Source organism: Acanthaster planci, linkage group LG04 (assembly GCF_054643075.1).
Source record: "Acanthaster planci isolate LZ-2023a linkage group LG04, COTS_SCS, whole genome shotgun sequence".
Lineage (NCBI taxonomy): Eukaryota > Metazoa > Echinodermata > Asteroidea > Valvatida > Acanthasteridae > Acanthaster > Acanthaster planci.
In genome coordinates this window covers 4,994,743-5,013,123 of record NC_141780.1, presented here as the reverse complement: position 1 = coordinate 5,013,123, position 18,381 = coordinate 4,994,743, and the positions used below count along the sequence as shown (strand labels likewise).

Sequence of the window (18,381 nt, the reverse complement as noted above, 5' to 3'; positions counted from 1 at the left end):
CACCCTCCGTGCATGAAGACAGAATCATCTTTACAAACAAGATAAGTTATTACACAACATCTCCTACTAGACTGGTTTTCACACGGTTGAAGAATTTGTTTGAGTGTACACCGGGGCCGGGGCAAGCTTGTAGTTCATCGTCCCACCAAACATACCTGCTAGTTTAATTGACTTTTTAGGCATCTTTAGTAGTTCAACGGGGGAACCCCCATTAATTGGTTGTCCGTGCCCCCTCCCACCAAGTCGCAGTTCCTATGATGACATCCGAGTGCAGTTTGGTCCACGTATATAGGGCCAACCACATTAGCTTTTGAAAGGAATCGCCAAACAAAAACGACGTCTTCTCGTTCTTCTACGACTACGACTTAAACTACGACAAGGCCTACGTCTTTACAGAAGCACTCATTCAAACGCACGGTTTGACGACGTCTCCTTTAACCTAACCGTGCAAATTTTTCAGCACCGGGCTACTAATAAACTTTGAATAGATGGAGCCTTCCAGATTCAGAGAAATAAATAGCTCTTAACTTCCAATAAGGATCCACGGTTTTACCAAAAGAAGAAAAAGAAAGCTATAACAACTACATTTCAGAGGTTATGAGTCAGCATGCATGGTGTCAGTCGTTATCTGGTAAATATGTTCCGTTTCGCCTGTGGACCACATTTCATAGAGCCCCTAGTTAACCCTGATCTCCTTTCTAAATTCTAAGCTGTACCATGGTACCATGCGAATGCTCCAGCCGGCGGCTGTTTGCTGAGAAACGAAGCGCACTCAGTGATTTACACAATCTTAATTGTTGCTGGCACAGTTACACATGTTTACAGCGGTAAATCATATACAAGATAAAACGATGAATGCAATAGCCCTTAAAGTAAAGGTTATTTTTAAGTGCTGCCACGTGGAAAATTTGTTGAGGTCACTAGTGAATGCTCAAGGTCCGGATCGGAGTTCACGAACTAAGTGAACCCTGAATTGCGCCCTCGTGTGGTTTTCAAGGAAGAATCGGCGGGGGAGTGGCTTCCTGTATCAAGCACATCTTCCGCGAAAACAAGGAAACAAATACACGTACAAGATACGGCAGGTCTCAAATCTTCTACTTGGAAATGATTTGTGGAGGACCTTTGTGCCTTCTAGCTATCTGAAAAGAAAAGGAACCCTTATTCTGGTTGGAAAAAAGAGAGTAACACATAATTTATTTTAAATTCCATGAATTACTTTTAATTTCTCCAGAAGCACAGTTAATATAATGTTGGATGGAATTTTGTTAAACAGACGTTTACAGGAAGATATAAACTATCCCTCACGCAAAAATAACCTCTACATGGATTCCATTAAAAATAATTTATTTTAGAAGGCTTTGGACGGATCACCATATTTTGCAAGAAAAAACTGGATAATGAAAAATGGAAGAGTCACCGCTCCTTCGATGCAGCTACAAATCCAACCACTTCTCTGTCAAGTAAAGCTGCTGTTACAATGGACATGACGTCCGAGGGAGATCGCGCAAATGAAAATAAATGAGCTTTTAAACGCCTATATAAAAAAAACCACAGTCGGGTATTGGCCACAAGTACAACTTCTCCGTCTATAACTGCACCCTGGAAAGGGAAATTTGCTTGTCGAGTACAAACGTTGTGCATAAGCTTATTGGGTTGATAATCACTGAAGTCTAGATGAGATGCTTCACGGTGGAAATGACTGGGGGTACATGCTTATACAGCCACAACAGTTACACAGTCTATTTATACACGTATTGTTTCCCATACAAAGTGTGGACATTAATTTTGGCGGTGATTTCCTGGACTGCTCCTCTCCATTTCAAACGCAATACCCCTGATCCCAAAATGCCTCTTAAGAGTGTTTTTTCAGAGAAGGGAAAACACTGTGTGGACGTGTGTGAGTCCACGCAATGTCTTCTGGGCTAACAGATATGTGGACCTCTTTTGTGCGGACTCGGAGGTCCACACGGAGGTGTAGATCAGGGCTAGCAGGTGGAGGGGATAGGGGAGGGCCAAGGTCTTAACACTGCCCTGATGTGGCAAGTACATGTAAAGTTATGAGTTCAATTCAATGTTAAAGGACAACGGCTATTCCTCCGAGCCGGTCACAGCAAACTCCAACCTGAGGTGCGTCAGTGGGTTCAGCCGCCGTGAACAGCGGGCGATAGCGTCAGGGTTATGACTGTACGAGGATGCGTTTCTTTTTTAATGGTTGGGTGCCACTGTCTTATGTGAAGAAATAAGCCATCTCCTCCTCCTCTTTGTCTGCTTTCTGCTTAGACATGTCCACTTTGCGCTTTGTCTGAGGCGGCTCCGAGCGGAACACCAACTTCCGACCAGTCTGCCAAGTTGCAGGAAAAAAAAAAAATTATTTGTAACCTTCTTTGTCATGGTGCTGCAGTCAAATACATCAAGAGTCATCTGGTCTTAAGATAATTCAATGTGAGGACATTTTGAAGTAATAAAACCAGGCCATGTTGAAAGTGAAAACAAGTTTCATGTGAAGGTTCAAGGTGGCGATGAGCATCTTGGGTCAGTGAAACCTTACATGCATTTTCACATGTGTTTTTTCTTCCAGGTGCGTGTACGCGGTCACTTGTTTTTATACCAACACCTCTCTCTTTCTCTATTACAGCTGCATTTTCTGCATCTGGTAGACTTTAGCTGGCCATCATTATTAAGGCAAAAGAGTAATATAAATATATCTAAAAATATTATTGATTACTAAAATAAAATATGTCCCTTTTTGTAACGTGATGCGGCAGTGTACATTTTTGAGGCCAATCTTGACACCAGCCCGGGGTGAAACTTTTTGCCAAACTTGGCAAGCCGCACAGAGTACTGAAGTTTGACGTCGTTTGAACCGGAAAGTGTAGCACAAACGAATGGAGTATGCGTGGGTACATCGATTCTTGTGCTTGTGCCGTTTACTCACATAATTGTGTGCATGACGTATTCACTTCAGTTCTCGTCACTCCTGAGTAGTAAGCAACGTGGCAGAGCTCTGCAAAGTACCTGGTTCTTGTGATACCTGTAAAATGCACACCACTAGACCTGGAGATGGTTTGCCAAGTTCTTTACCTTCTTCTTGGGGTCTGCCTGGGCTCTCTCCAGGGCTCGTCTCACCCTCTCCTCCTGGTGGATCCGCTGGGCCTCAATCTTCTCCTCCCGTTGTCGAAGACGACGCTCCTTCTCTTTGGCCTGAGGAGGGTGAAAGCAAAGCAAAGAACAACATATTAGCCTACGAAAAATTCTGACGGCAAAGAGGCCATTGGAAACAATGGTCGGTGGTAAACAGAAGAGCATATGTCAATAATTTTCACTGAACTTGACATTTGAACTTGATTCATTTCGGGGCTATTTGAATGAGTAAAGAATACAAAAGGAGTTGGGACATCTATGCAGATTTCTATTGTTTATTTTCACCTGACAAATTAATACAAAGGCTACACAAATGGCCTACCAGATGAAAATATGTATGAAATGTCAGAATTTGTCAAAATTTGTTGTAAAATTGCGGAGATTACAACTTCCACTTTGAAACTTAATTTCAAATACTATACAGACAAATCCGAGGAGATGCAATTCCTGCGGGGCCATTACACTCATGCACGTGCACACTTTGGCAAGTCAAGACACCCTATTGGTCAGAGAGAAATGTAACGCGTGCACACCGCCTGCGTGTGAACTGGATGGTCCCACATTAATGGCTTCTAATTTCTGTTCGGCGGATGTGTCTATGTACACAACACAAAATACATGCATCTATGAATTATGGAAGCTACACTGGCAACCTAGGAATGAATATACGCAATGGCTTGATAGCCTCTGACATTTCTCTGGTAGCTCTGAGTCATGCCAATTCTTTGTCTGGATTCTAGACTGGACAAGCTCACCAGTAGACACAGACATGGTCAGCATGCTGGACATCAGCACAACATGAAAATCTGACAAGAACATGCTTGAGCTCAATCAGGAAGTCCTACGGGATGCTCATACTGATGCATCTCTTCAACAGCCAAAGTAACTCAGACACAAAGGTTCACCGGCTTCTTTTAACTTGGCAGCCTCACACTTTCAATGCCTTGTCTTATCAACATCTCTCACCTTTTCCGCTGCCTCCACTTTCTCTGGTGGCATGGTTTCAACACTCTCAAACAACTCCTCCAGTCGGTTCTCGATGTTGGTCAGCATCTGCAACGTACTGCATGCCACACAAAGACGAGCAAAAATCATTAATAAATGCAAAGCAGTATATACCTCATTCACAAGGAGGCCATTTTTGATCATGTCCCCTGCATCTCTTTCGTGTAATGTAATCTGTTGAAAGGGGGCGGTGCCGGACTATTTGGGGTTCCATGCCTCACTTCAATTGATTTTAAAATGTGTCTTAAGACATTTAGATAGAATAATTCATAAATTTGAAATTATTCATCAGCACAAAAGACATTAATTTGTGATGAAGTTTTATTTCCTGTGGTTTCATTTTCATTCTCAGGTTCCAAAATAAAAACATTTATCTCATTTTCAATTCAACATGGCCGACTTGTGAAAAAGGTCAATCATAAAACAATTAGAATGTATATTTCTTGGTGCTGTTTTAGGTGGGACATCTTGGAAGGCTGAAACCTTTCTGCCACACTACATTTTCCAGGGTCAAATTCTGAGACACAGAAGGATTCATTCAGGTAAGAGCCCCATTTGGCACTGAATCAGAAGCTACCCTGTGGAGGGGATTCAAAAGAATGGTTAGATCTTGTCAAATCTCTTTTTCGCTAGCTTCTCAGCTACTTTTACTATGACCCCATATTCATTTCTGCACAATGTCCAAATAACACGAAAAGCTCTTCATAAAATATTTACATTTGATCACAGAATATCTACCATCGCAGACCCTGATAACTAAAAAGTCTGAAGGCATACTCAATAGAGCACCGAAGTGTGACATCACTGTGAACCAGAAAGTGCAGTGCAAACGAATGCAGTACGCGCGCGTGTTGGTTCACACCCTGGTTCTCTCGCTAATGCCTTTGACACACTAACTGTGCACCTGACGTATTCACCGTCGGTACTCTATTTAAATGAGAAAAAAAATCCTGAGCATTCGGAAAAAGTACAGAACGAGATACCTGATGTTTGCCTCATTGTCACCAATGCAATTCCGGTACACCTCTTCCACCTTTCTGTTCAGAGTGTCCAGCATTGCTTCCTGTGTAAATAAACAAGATCGTGTCAAATTAAAATGTACAGGATCAGGACAATAACAGAAAGACTTATCAGCAAGCCAGCGTGGTAGTCAAGACCTCTTTGAAAGACCCCGCAAGACCATCGCAAGACCTCCAGTTTGACTTCAAGTCACAAGCCATTCAAATGAACTGCAACAAAAGCATTCCTTTGTCCACTGTTCACACTGTTACTTATGACTCGTCTTGTGGCTGGTCTTGTGACAAGAAAGAATGGTGAATCCCTGTGAAACAGTCTTTATGATGATGTTGAAACAACTAAAATTGAAACATTTTAAATATCAATCTGTATGAGCGATTTATCTCACCTGATCCTCTGCTTTGAATTCACCGAAGGAAAACATCCTGAAAAATAACAACAGATACTGCCATCTCTTAAAAACAGGAAATAAAACTTGTCACCGTGCACTACTACCGTTGCAAAGCCAGCGTTGCGGATCAGTAAAAACTGTCTTGCTTTTGAAAATACTTTGTAAAATGGAGACATTTCCAAGACTGCAGAGGCTCCATAGACTCATTTATCGAAATCCCGCTATTACAACCAGGTAATGGATTATGATAGATTTTGTTGGAGTTTGGGTAGCTGGGGTTAACATATACAACACTCTGCATTTACATTTGCTTTAACAAAGAGGGGGTTTAAAAACTAAACAAGTTGAAACCAAAAGTAGTCCAAGAGATGGAAAAATTAGAATGGAAGCCAAAAAACCTGGAGCTGCATGATTAAGGGTGTAACCAGCAGTCCACCACCCATATTACAGTCGAGACTGGTCAGAAACCTTTCCAACACTTCACTTTTTTCTATCAATCAAATGTTGGGAGGCAGAATAAGAGGTTACAGAGGGTATTTTTTATTTGACGAAAGAATATACATCCGGATACACTACTTTCAAGTTAATATTTAACTTTGGGTAAACGTGGATTATTTTGGAGTCAAGGATTACTCTGATACCTTGGACATGAATTAAAAAAATCTGATGTTCCATTAATGTATAAGCATTTTATGTGGGGTCTTGGAAAAGGTCTCCATGGCAACAATATCCCTCACAGCAGAATCTGAATCTTGGACGCAGATAAACAAGGCAAGAGGTCACATTTATGCTAGAGTTTGCACAACATATATTACACAATTAGAAACAAGGCTCATGTCTATAACAATGCAAACTTCAAAACGCATTTACCCGAAAATGAAGTCTATTCTGGACAAAAGAAAATGTGCAGCAACAGAAATTACAGGTGCAGAGGCAAAATAAGACCTGGAAAATCTGACATGTAGAGGACTACTATAAAAATGGCAATTCAGCGAACAAAACTAGCGCAAAAATTAGTGCAACGTGAGAAGTGCTGTCGATCATATTCCAATATTATTGCTTGCAAGTGTTGGAAACAAATACCACAACCTAAGCATATCCCAGCAAACAAACTGAAGAGGTTGGCATTTTGAAAAGACCACAATATGCTGTAAAGAAATATACATCAGCAAATGAAAGTTAATAAACGGCTGCTTGGCAGGGGCGAAGCTACTGCTGGAAAAGGAGAAAGAGAGGATGTGCCTTTCCAAAGAGTCCATCATAGGGTGAAGCAGCATTAGACCAGTGGTAGATGAACAAGTGTATGGCTTCACTGATTGTATCTTAAAGCAACTGAGATCTCCAGAAATATTTGGAAGTCTTTTGAAGAATTCAAAACCAGTCTTTTGAAGAATTCAGAGGGGTTTTGGGCAACTTGAGCACTGGTTACTCTGAGCTTTTCTCTTACATTCCATGCAAGTTTAGGAGTTTTCGCCCATGAAAATGTCCGTAATCACTGTCATGCACATATCAAAGGTTGTGGCAAGATTACAAACAGGTTAATTACTGTTTTTCAATAACTGTTTGTGATGCCAAGTGTACAGTCTGTACAGTGGACATATGCCTGATGCTCTGCACAGCAAATAAAAAAATGGTATGTACATTTCAGAAATGTTTATCTTTGTTTTACAGTTTTTGAGGGCGAGGCATGAGATTCTGTTGGGAGTGGAAAAGCCATTCACTGAGGAAACTTAGAAACTGCCTCTTCCTGAAGTAAAAAATCTTTCTCATGAGAGAAACCTAAAATTGCATGGAATGATTACAGTCTGCAAGGAAGGGGGTAAAATCAATACGAACCATTCGAATGAACTGCACCTTTGACAATTCAACAGAAAAGAGGTGAAGGTGTTAGTAACCACTGAAGATCAATTCGTCATTAAACAATGGAGACAACGTTAAAATATCAACAAACAGGTGTGCAACAGATGTACGGACTACATTAAGAAAGTGTTTGTTATGTTAGCCAGCATTTAATTCTGCTTGAATTCTTTGCTCAAAGTCAAAATCTCTAATAAGGATGCACTCCACTATTAATTGTTATATTCCTGGGCTGGAGCTTATCAATATTGTGTGATCCTGCAGCTCATTCACAATAAGTGCCATAAGCAGTACCAATCAGGAAACTTTTTCTATAAATCACTCTTTTTGAGAGTTTTGGCTTCCAACTTGTGATATTTCATTCAGAAAAACCTCCAACTTGCGGGCCTATTTTGCAAAGGGGCAGGTGGCTTCAATCAGACCTGTTCCAGAAATTTGAATATCATCTCAGGGTTACATATATATATTTTCGGGAGGGGGGATAAAAAAAAACTTGACACGGTCAAAACTTGTAAAATTGTAAAGAAATTGTCTTAGTGGTCAGAGTTTTGAATTTCAAATGAAACACGCAAAGCCACAATCTTCTGAGAGTCACCAGGTGGACGCTGTTTCTCCCTGATTTTGAGTTGTTCTCACTGAGCATTTATGTAGTGTAGGAGAACATTAAGGGAGGATTCAGCAACATGATTTAACCTTGAGGTGCATTGAAACTGAATGGAAACCGGAGGACTGAGGACTGTGCGGACTGTCAAAGTAAAAGATAAGAGTGCTCTTTCAAATCAGGCGCATAGTTTCAACACAAACCTTGAAAACAAAGATATGAACTGTTCAGGTTCCTGTTGAGAATTATGTAATAATTTGTCATTCCTTTTCAATGGTAATTTCTTTCTAAAACCCTGTGGCAGCAGGGGACAGAATAGTTAATTTGGTTTCAGTTGTAACACTGTCTAAACATACGAAATGAACAAGTATCCATATAAGAGCTTGTACAGTAGGATAGTAGTCCTTTTGTCTCAATGGTTGATAATGGATGTATATAAAAATGATGAATATTCGCAAGTTAAGATTTCTAACTATGCAGAATATGGAAACCTGGGCCCATTTCCAAATCAGTGACCAATTGACAAACAACTTGCTTTTTATTTTTTTGTTATCTTTTGGCTATAAGCTAAAAAAGATACTGTGGTTGAAACAGGAAAATGCCTACTCAGAAGGAAAATTTTCTACCAAGGAAATGAGAACTATTTATCAATCCCATGCAACGATTTTAGATCTTGAAAACAGTCAGTATGTTAAGAAAGACCATTGGGAAGACACAGGTAATTTAGAATCTAAAGAAGCAAAGGGGTTAGGTGACATTGGTACAACTCTTTGGAGGACAATGAATATAGAATGAAAAACAATTTAGACAAGAGGGCAAGATAAATGAAAAAGAGTGGCGGAAGACTCAGAGATGTGTTGCTTTCTTACTTGGATTTATGCTCCAAGTCCCTGGCTTTCTCCTCTTCACGTTCAATCTGGCTATTCAGCATGTCAATCTGCTGCGTCAGGGTTGCTGTCTCAATATTCCTGTTGAGGAAGGAAAGAAGAAAGACCATTATCTTCTTGACAGTTTCTCAGATACTAAAAAAATACAGGAAGTGGTGGAATATGGTAAATACCTGATTTGCTGGACTTAAGTGGACAGGTTTGTGAATTCAAACAATGACGAGTATTTGATTTGATGGGATTGAAGAATCCAAACATTGATGAGTATTTGGTTTTATTGGGATTGAAGAATTCAAACAATGATGAGTATTTGATTTGATGGGATTGAAGAATTCAAACAATGATGAGTATTTGATTTGATGGGATTGTAGAATTCAAACAATGACGAGTATTTGATTTGATGGGATTGAAGAATTCAAACAATGATGGGTATTTGATTCATTGGGATTGAAGAATTCAAACAATGATGAGTATTGGATTTGATGGGATTGAAGAATTCAAACAATGATGAGTATAGGATTTGATGGGATTCAAGAATTCAAACAATGATGAGTATTTGATTTGATGGGATTGAAGAATCCAAAAAATGATGAGTATTTGATTTGACGGGATTGAATAATCCAAACAATGATGAGTATTGGATTTGATGGAATTGAGGAATTCAAACAATGATGAGTATTTGATTCGATGGGATTGAAGAATCCAAACAATAACGAGTATTGGATTTGATGGGATTGAAGAATTCAAACAATGATGAGTATTCGATTTGATGGGATTGAAGAATTCAAACAATGATGAGTATTTGATTTGATGGCATTGAAGAATCCAAACAATGATGAGTATTTGATTTGATGGGATTGAAGAATTCAAACAATGATGAGTATTGGATTTGATGGGATTGAATAATCCAAACAATGATGAGTATTGGATTTGACAGGATTAAAGAATCCAAACAATGAGTATTTGATTCGTTGGGATTGAAGAATTCAAACAATGATGAGTATTGGATTTGATGGGATTGAATAATCCAAACAATGATGGGTATTTGATTCGATGGGATTGTAGAATTCAAACAATGATGAGTATTTGATTGGATGGGATTGAATAATCCAAACAATAATGAGTATTGGATTTGACAGGATTAAAGAATCCAAACAATGAGTATTTGATTCGTTGGGATTGAAGAATTCAAACAATGATGAGTATTGGATTTGATGGAATTGAGGAATTCAAACAATGATGAGTATTTGATTCGATGGGATTGAAGAATCCAAACAATAACGAGTATTGGATTTGATGGGATTGAAGAATTCAAACAATGATGAGTATTCGATTTGATGGGATTGAAGAATTCAAACAATGATGAGTATTTGATTTGATGGCATTGAAGAATCCAAACAATGATGAGTATTTGATTTGATGGGATTGAAGAATTCAAACAATGATGAGTATTGGATTTGATGGGATTGAATAATCCAAACAATGATGAGTATTGGATTTGACAGGATTAAAGAATCCAAACAATGAGTATTTGATTCGTTGGGATTGAAGAATTCAAACAATGATGAGTATTGGATTTGATGGGATTGAATAATCCAAACAATGATGGGTATTTGATTCGATGGGATTGTAGAATTCAAACAATGATGAGTATTTGATTGGATGGGATTGAATAATCCAAACAATAATGAGTATTGGATTTGACAGGATTAAAGAATCCAAACAATGAGTATTTGATTCGTTGGGATTGAAGAATTCAAACAATGATCAGTATTTGATTTGATGGGATTGAAGAATTCAAACAATGATGGGTATTTGATTCGATGGGATTGTAGAATTCAAACAATGATGAGTATTTGATTTGATGGGATTGAAGAATTCAAACAATGATGAGTATTTGATTTGATGGGATTGAAGAATTCAAACAATGATGAGTATTTGATTTGATGGGATTGAAGAATCCAAACAATGATGAGTATTTGATTTGATGGGATTGAAGAATCCAAACAATGATGAGTATTTGATTGGATGGGATTGAAGAATCCAAACAATGATGAGTATTTGATTTGATGGGATTGAAGAATTCAAACAATGATGAGTATTGGATTTGATGGGATTGAAGAATTCAAACAATGATGAGTATTTGATTCGATGGGATTGAAGACATCTAGTTTTTATAAAGGTAAAAAAGCAACAAGCTATTTAGGAAAGGTTGGATAAATTTAACGGTAGAGCCTCTCTCTGATGAAGCTATTGCCTCTCTATTCGGCATTATATCTTGACACTAGGAACCTACTCCTGTCATTATTTTCTGAAAATAATCCTCGTCTAATTTTAGACTGTGTCCAAATTAGTCACTCTGGCTATGGCTTATCATTTTGTGCTTACTGACAAACTGCTACAGCTATCCACAGCCAAAACCAAAGCATCCTGGTCAGTAACAATGACCCTGTAGGGTATTTGGGCCAGAAAGCCTGCCAGATGCATCAGTCTGCATCGTTTTTTTTTCAAAGTGGCTTGCTTGCCTAGTTCAACAAGATCCAGCAGGTCAACTATCCCCAAGGTCTACCAGTCTGGTTTTTTTTAAGCCAGCCACCACAGGATCTGACAATGGCATCGTTCAAAGGGACCAGCTCCCACTGTCTCAGCCATGGGAGTTGATCACAAAGTCAGCCAAGTGCACCGGCCTTGTACACCTGCTACACTTTGCTGGATCTGGCAGGGGTCAGGGCTCAAGTGTCCAGGCCTTACATCTTTCCCTCGGTGGCCATGATGTTCTGCCTTATCTCTTCTAGTGTCTCCTCCGTCTCCTGGCTGTTCTGGATCAGTGAGAGGTTCTGCTCCTCAAGCTCGGCAAAGATATCCAGGAGCTGCTGGGGGTCAGTGAAGAACAACTCTGGCTCCTGCACGGAAAGACGGTGAGAAAAAGTGACATACAGAACAACACAGCTTCAAAACTATTTTAAAAACTGACATTTCAACCACAAGGCCGGTCACAGGTAACAGGGTGAATGATGACAAAGGAGTTCTTTTTCTTGCAAGTGCATTTGAAAAGTTTGTGACTTAAATTCAGTCTGTAGGTCTTGTGTTGGTCTTGTGATGGTCTTGTGATGGTCTTGTGAGTTCTTGTGATGGTCTTATGAGGTCAAGCCACAACACTGAGTCTGACAAGCAATGGTACACTAAATTTAACATGGTGCTGTAGAAATTAACCTTCAGAAAGTTTGGCCTGAGTACTTCAGGTTCTGAGCACAGGTGGAAAGAGGAGTATTCAAACCAAAAGGGTTTTGTTGCAAATGACCAAGTAGCTGCGAAAGCACTCAGAAAAGGTACAGCTACAATACCAACCATAGGTACACGGGGGAATTACAAGAAACAAAGGCCCAACGGGGGGGGGGGAATCAAAGCCAAAGTTGTTTCTAACTTTGAATGAACGCGAAATTATTCTCACCTCGTCGCTCTCATAGTCAGAATCCCCATCTCCCGATTTCAAACTGTCAGTGTCTTGCTTGGTAGGAGTCTGGGCCAACGACCTACAACAAAAAGGGGAATGATTTTTCAGCCCCTGTGATTGATTAAACAGCTTTGATGGATCCAAGCATCCAACCCAACTAAAATTTGCCCTAAATCTTTTCAAAATTAATGAAAATTTCTTAATTAGCTGATACTTAATATTAAAAAAATTTACATCTTTAAAAGTTTTAAGTACTTCAATACTTCCCCTTCCATTGCAGCCCTCAAAATTAAGATTAAAGTCTACTCAAAATTTCCCCTCATTATCTGAATCTGATCTGAAAATCGCAAATCTGTCCCACAAACAACAACATCCTATACCCATCCAATTCCCAAATTCCCCCATGGCGGATGGATTTACCTCTTGGTCGCTGAGCCCGATTTGCTAGGGGCTTGCTTGGCAGAAGCCCTGGAGGTACTGCCACGGGAACCTGATCTGGCTTCAGTGCTTGGTGTCCCAGCTACGGCATGGAGGGAAAAACAACAGTCTATGCTTAGGCTCACAGGAAAATTTTCCCACGTTCTAGTTCATTCTTTTATAGTTGAAACCATGAAAGGTTACTTCAGATGTTTTTTTTCCTATGAAAATTTATTTCCAAACAAAACACACAGGGAAACTGACATAGAGAGCTTACAAATGATTACAAAGATGAACAAAGAGATTAACTGCAGCGGGATTTGAACCTGCGACCTCCAGAACACTGTACCGCTGCTCTACCGGTGCTCTACTGAGCTATCCATCCCTATGTTAGTGGCTCTTCCCATTTGTCAATATCTTTGTTCGAGGGGCACTTGCCAGAAGCCATGTAACCTGAAACACCATGTAGCCAGGGATCATGCCCCAGTGAAATTTTTTTCAATAATGCATTCAGAACTTGGAAAGGAAACTGTACACAATGATCACAATCAGTTGACCACATACAAATCATTTCAACGGAATACATGGGGGGAGGGTTCAACACACTAGTGAAGTCAGAAATATGAGAGTCAGTGCGAGGATTCCAGCATGGTTCAGATGCTTTCATGCCACAGAGAGTGGAATGTCACAATGCCTGGTAATATGTGACCTGTCACGACAAAATGAGAGTAAAGTCGCATCCCACTTTTTCCTGTTTTGAGGGTTCAAAGTCATATAGAAGTAGGGGTCAATTTTGGGGTTTTGTAATATTTGGAAAGAATAACCCGCCTCCTATTAAATTCCAAATATTTTGCAGAATCACATATTTTAAAATGTCATTTTCTTAGCAATTTTTACGATAGCATTATTTGTGGCTGGTCTGAAATGTTGAAACAATGTCGGACAGAAAGATGCAAAGCTGCCAGAATAATGTCACATTGTCACCTTATACTTCTACCCTAAGTGTTCCATGTGCATGCCATGGGAAAGCTCACTTTCTGCTGAATTAAAAAATACCAATATCTCAGTTTTTGAAAATTCCAACTTTCAGCTCATTTTGTGGTGACCGGTCACATATATACATTTCGATGACAGTAGTGACCACGGTGACGAAGTAGTGCTGTGACAAACAGACACTGTATCCTGAGGTGGTCCACCGATAAAATTCCGTAGCCTCTAATACCACAAATTCTCTCACTGACCTTTCCGGCGGGTGGCTGACGTGATCTTGGCCAATGAGTCGCCTCCCCGCTCCTTGTGTTTCTCCCGCCGCCGTTCTAGTCGCTGTGCACGGTGCTCCTCCCTCCACTCCGAAGGAGTCAGGGAGTCCAGGAACTTCTTGTACAGCTGGTACTCCTTCAGAAGGTCCTCATTCTTGGAGATCTCACTGAGGATGCAAGGGAAAGGCACTTTAGACTCAGGTAGTTACAATTTTTGCCTGAATGATGAAGCATTATCACTGATCTTTTCTAATGTGTATTTCTTTGCATCAAGGCTTCAATCATGAAAATCACAGTATCCACGTTGTCTCTTCCCGTCTAAATAAATGTGAGATTCAAATATATTCTATATATTTATTTTGTCAACTCTGCTCCTCATACATTTTGCAGTGTGATTGTAATAACACTGTTAAACTTTGCTTTACAATGGGCACCAGACAATTAATTGAAAGCGAGGCCTGCCTACGAGACAACCTGATACACTGTAGCCACTCCGGGTTGCCACATCAAGAATCAGACTGTTAAAAAAGGTAATAACAAGGACATATTTGGTCCACTTTTCTTACCTCCTTATGAGCATGATCTGAGCGTTTATCTTCTTTATCTCGGCCACTTTCTCCAGTTTGGCTTTGGTCTCGGCTTCAGCGCTGGAAAGAGACCAGACAAAATACAAGAATGGGCAATGCAACTGAATATTCTCTAAAAAATCACCGTCAGAGTGTGAGAGGTCTGCTGGCGCTCTTCTGTTGGAAAGTGTTATATTCACAGGACATTTTATTGCTAAAACATTATTAAATAGTTTCCTGAAGGGAACATCAGGCTGGATTTCAAGGTAGACAAAGTTTATAGCCTGTGCCACAAGAGCTGCCAATGGAGATGGTGTCACACAAGGATTATTCAACAATATGACAAAATAATAAACAATGTGGCCATTTCAAGTTTCCTTCAGTGAGGCAGGCGAGAACAAGTTTTCACAACCTTGTTCTCAAAACTAGATACAAGGTTTGAATGCTATAATGCCACTACGTATGTGGCTTATGGTTTTCTTCTCTGCATTATCATAAACAAAATCTATGATTTATAACAAAAAACTCTTTTCTCTGGAGCGTTTTGTGTCTTGAATGTGCCTTGCACATGATTTTCTCGCCTTCTGATGTAACAAAACAAGAACAAAATAAAAAAAGGGACCCAATTTAACAGAAAAAGAGAAATGAAAGCACAACTGGACATACACTTTGATGGCCTCCACTGAGTTCTTGTCGTTCTCCTTGAGGAACTCGTCAAACATGGCTGCGTCCTCCTCCAGATACTGCTCGGCCAGCTCCAGCTTCCTCTCCTCGGCCTGAGCAATCTCCTCTAGCTTGCGCATCTCATCCCGCTTGACCCCCAGCGAGTACTGCACCAGGAACATCTCCCGCTTCTTGGCGATGTAGTCCGTCAGACTCTCCTTCTCAATGTGGCGGTCTGCAGGAGATTGGATGATTGCTTTGATTAATTTTTTCCTAAGTAGTTACAGCAAAGGGCCTTTGTTGCAGCTATAAGATGCCAAACTAACAGGCAATATTTTTGAAATTTGTTATCTATCAATAAAAGTTTTGGGTTTTTAAAGAACTTTTTATTATTGAGAAGTTGTACAGCAGTGTGAATAATATGGGGGGGTTGTATCTCACCCCTTGTGACAGCCAGGGTGAAGCTAGGGTCATCCTTGACGGCCAGTGCCTTATCGTCCACCTCCTCTGTCTTCTCCTCCTCTGCATCCAGGTCGGCCAGGGGCTTGCGCATAGATGACCTTAGGGCGTTGACGCGGGAGGTGTATGTTGTCTTCTCATGCACCTTGAGGCTACGCTGTTTGATCCGCTCCTGAAATTGGCAAGACTAAATCATCAGCGTGGAGCTACCCCTGAGCCCATCACAGAAAGTGTTGTTAATAATCGTGCATCAGATTTTGAGACTGAAAACTGTCTCAAATTAAGACTGACTTTAACACTATTTTGTTTTTGAAAACACAATTAATTTTTATGACTATAATAATATTGTGTGAAAATTTTTTGCCTGCTCAAAGCGCTGTTCAGAAAAGTTTACAAAATTGCAAAATTAGCAAGTGCAGAAACTGTTTTCTTGACAAATGTCTTGAGTGGCTAGACTCACAGCTTTCTTTCGCTGCCTCTCTTTGTCCCGTAGCATGAAGATGTCGTTGTCAGGAGGCATGGTAAATGGATTGTGATCTGGTGGGAGTTCTCCATTTTCTGGTCGGGGGAAAGACAAACCAGTATTGCAAAGTTCACATAGTGTCCTCAAATAACGTAAAAACACTCTTTTTAGAACAAAAGAATGAGCCAGTTCGGTACTTCATAAAGCCACGGTCTTTCGGGAACAAAGCGCGCGTGAATCAGAGTATGGCTGTGCTGATAGGACAGACAGATCTCGCACGTGTAGCTGTTCCCAGACAGCCTTGTACTAGGCATGCACTGTTGGAATACCAAAATGGCTCATTGATGGTGATCCAATTTGCCAAACCAATGCATAACAGTACAACAGTGTAAAGATTGGTTCACATCTAGTTCGAATACGAACATGAATTTGTGAAATCATTTCACATATTTTTGCTGTGAATTTACAAAGGTTGAACATATTATAGCTAGACAAATTCGCTTCGCCTTTGCTGGACTATGATTGAGCCCTGTATCTCATGCCACCTGTATCACGTTAACTTTTGAAAGGCAGCATAATTATTACATGCAACTTGGACTTTGACAAAAAAGATAAAATTCCTATCTTAACAAGACTCTGTAAAATATTTTAAATTTTGAATGACACGAGAGTGGAGTGAAAAATAAAGAAATCAGCTGATCTGAGGAAAAGTTGCATACCTGTATAAATCACATAATAACAGAGAATGAATTCACTGGCAATATGACTGTTTTAAATACCTAACTAGGAATACTCTATCCCATTACCTGAAATGGCGGATTGCTCCGAGGCAGACTTGATTGAATGAGGAAAGGTTACTCTGCCAGACTGGCGAGATGTGCTCTCTGTCCCTGAATGATAGAACATTAAGCCATCAGAGCAGGAGATCCCCTACTGAGTTTGAAACAACATTTTCCTGGCAGATAAAGCCAAGATTAATTAAAAAATTCCAAATGACAAAATTTGAAAGATAATTATGGGTCTAACAAGAAAAAAAGAAAACAGACTTGAACAAATTGATTTGTTAGCCTTCACAAAGGGCGAGCTGAATTAACATTGTTTGTAACAAAAACATTTCTAAGTGTTTACCATGGCTTTTTTGTTTTTATACCAAATGTAAGATGAAGAAATAAATGAATTAAGACAAAACACTTTACTTGACTTCTTATCAGCTGAAGCTACAGACACTGCCGATGAGGCAGACTGGTCAGGGGTTGCGGCACCAGACATGGTGACTGACAGAACACTGAAAAGACAAAAACCATACAAAATATTCATTAATTTAAAAAATTGACTGAAAATACCCTCTTCCTCCCCAAAAGAGAAGAGAACAAAACATTCCAAAACGTTCTTTTAACTTCTCACGTTAGGCCTAGGCCTATAGTATAAGCTGGTGGTCAGGGTACAGGTAGGCCCTAGGCATCCCCATTCTGCCAGTCACGTTCAACCATGTCAACACAACGTTAAAAAAGTTAAACCGCCAATGCCCCTTTCCTCGTCAAACTTTTTTTTTTGGTAGGCCTAGTGGTATACACGAGTCTTGCCCCTCTGCCTTATTAAAAGCCGAAACGGGAAGGATTGTAGTGAGAATTAGGCCTACCCACTTTCCCTTTAAAAATTACTTCTGTCCGAAAACTGGACAGAGGTGGCTTTAGTTCCTTACTCGGGGACGGCCCACCCTTACTCACGGGCAGGTGAACAATATTGATTTGTTTTCAGCAAAACCCCAATTTCTAACGACATAAAAAAAGTATAAACAAGATTTTATCCTTGCCTGGTTTTTAACATTACTTACGTGGATTTTATTCACAATTTTCACCGAAGTCTAAGGTTTTCTTCACGAAAGGTTTCCGATGACAACGTAAACATAGCAACTGTTGTTATTCGTTTGTTGATGCCAAGGCGTGCCGGACTTAACTCAAGTGATGTTAGACTGGCATACTGTCCTATTATTGATGATGTGCGCAACAAAGAGTCGGGGAACTCCCTTCTCGCAAAATGCCAAGTTGAAAGTTCTGGATACAATACGGAGTTAGTACACCTAAGAATTAACAGTATCAACAAATCTACCTCCTCAATCCACCGTTCAAAAGGTTCAATCAAAGCAAATGCATTTTCAGTTCTATTTACTTGGGCCAGGTTTCATCATTCCAGGAAAGATA

The 18,381-nt window shown here is 40.0% G+C and overlaps 1 protein-coding gene across 2 annotated transcripts; it reads right to left on the bottom strand.

Annotated features, from left to right (window-relative positions):
- Positions 1-1,192: 1,192 nt before the first annotated feature.
- cfap100 (cilia and flagella associated protein 100) lies at positions 1,193-18,142 on the bottom strand. 2 transcript variants are annotated; one of them, XM_022225822.2, is made up of 18 exons: positions 18,015-18,142; positions 17,377-17,465; positions 16,987-17,070; positions 16,178-16,275; positions 15,700-15,889; positions 15,262-15,493; positions 14,596-14,676; positions 14,012-14,196; positions 12,774-12,873; positions 12,351-12,432; positions 11,651-11,802; positions 8,882-8,980; positions 7,391-7,408; positions 5,552-5,588; positions 5,130-5,209; positions 4,108-4,204; positions 3,082-3,201; positions 1,193-2,341 (listed from the first exon to the last, which is right to left on the bottom strand). In XM_022225822.2, the coding sequence occupies exons 2-18, from the start codon at positions 17,447-17,449 to the stop codon at positions 2,228-2,230; spliced, it is 1,842 nt and encodes a 613-aa protein (XP_022081514.2). In that variant the 5' UTR covers positions 17,450-17,465; positions 18,015-18,142; the 3' UTR covers positions 1,193-2,227. The 2 variants fall into 2 exon arrangements, with proteins under 2 accessions (XP_022081514.2, XP_022081515.2); XM_022225823.2 differs by lacking the exon at positions 7,391-7,408.
- Positions 18,143-18,381: the final 239 nt, after the last annotated feature.

Excerpts from the sequence above, each read along its gene's own strand:
- cfap100 (XM_022225822.2), bottom strand. The coding sequence starts at position 17,449 with ATGTCTGGTGCCGCAACCCCTGACCAGTCTGCCTCATCGGCAGTGTCT. Across the intron at positions 15,494-15,699 it reads CACCCTGGCTGTCACAAGGG|ACCGCCACATTGAGAAGGAG; the intron begins GTGAGATACAAC and ends AATCTCCTGCAG. Across the intron at positions 5,210-5,551 it reads AATTCAAAGCAGAGGATCAG|GAAGCAATGCTGGACACTCT; the intron begins GTGAGATAAATC and ends TTATTTACACAG.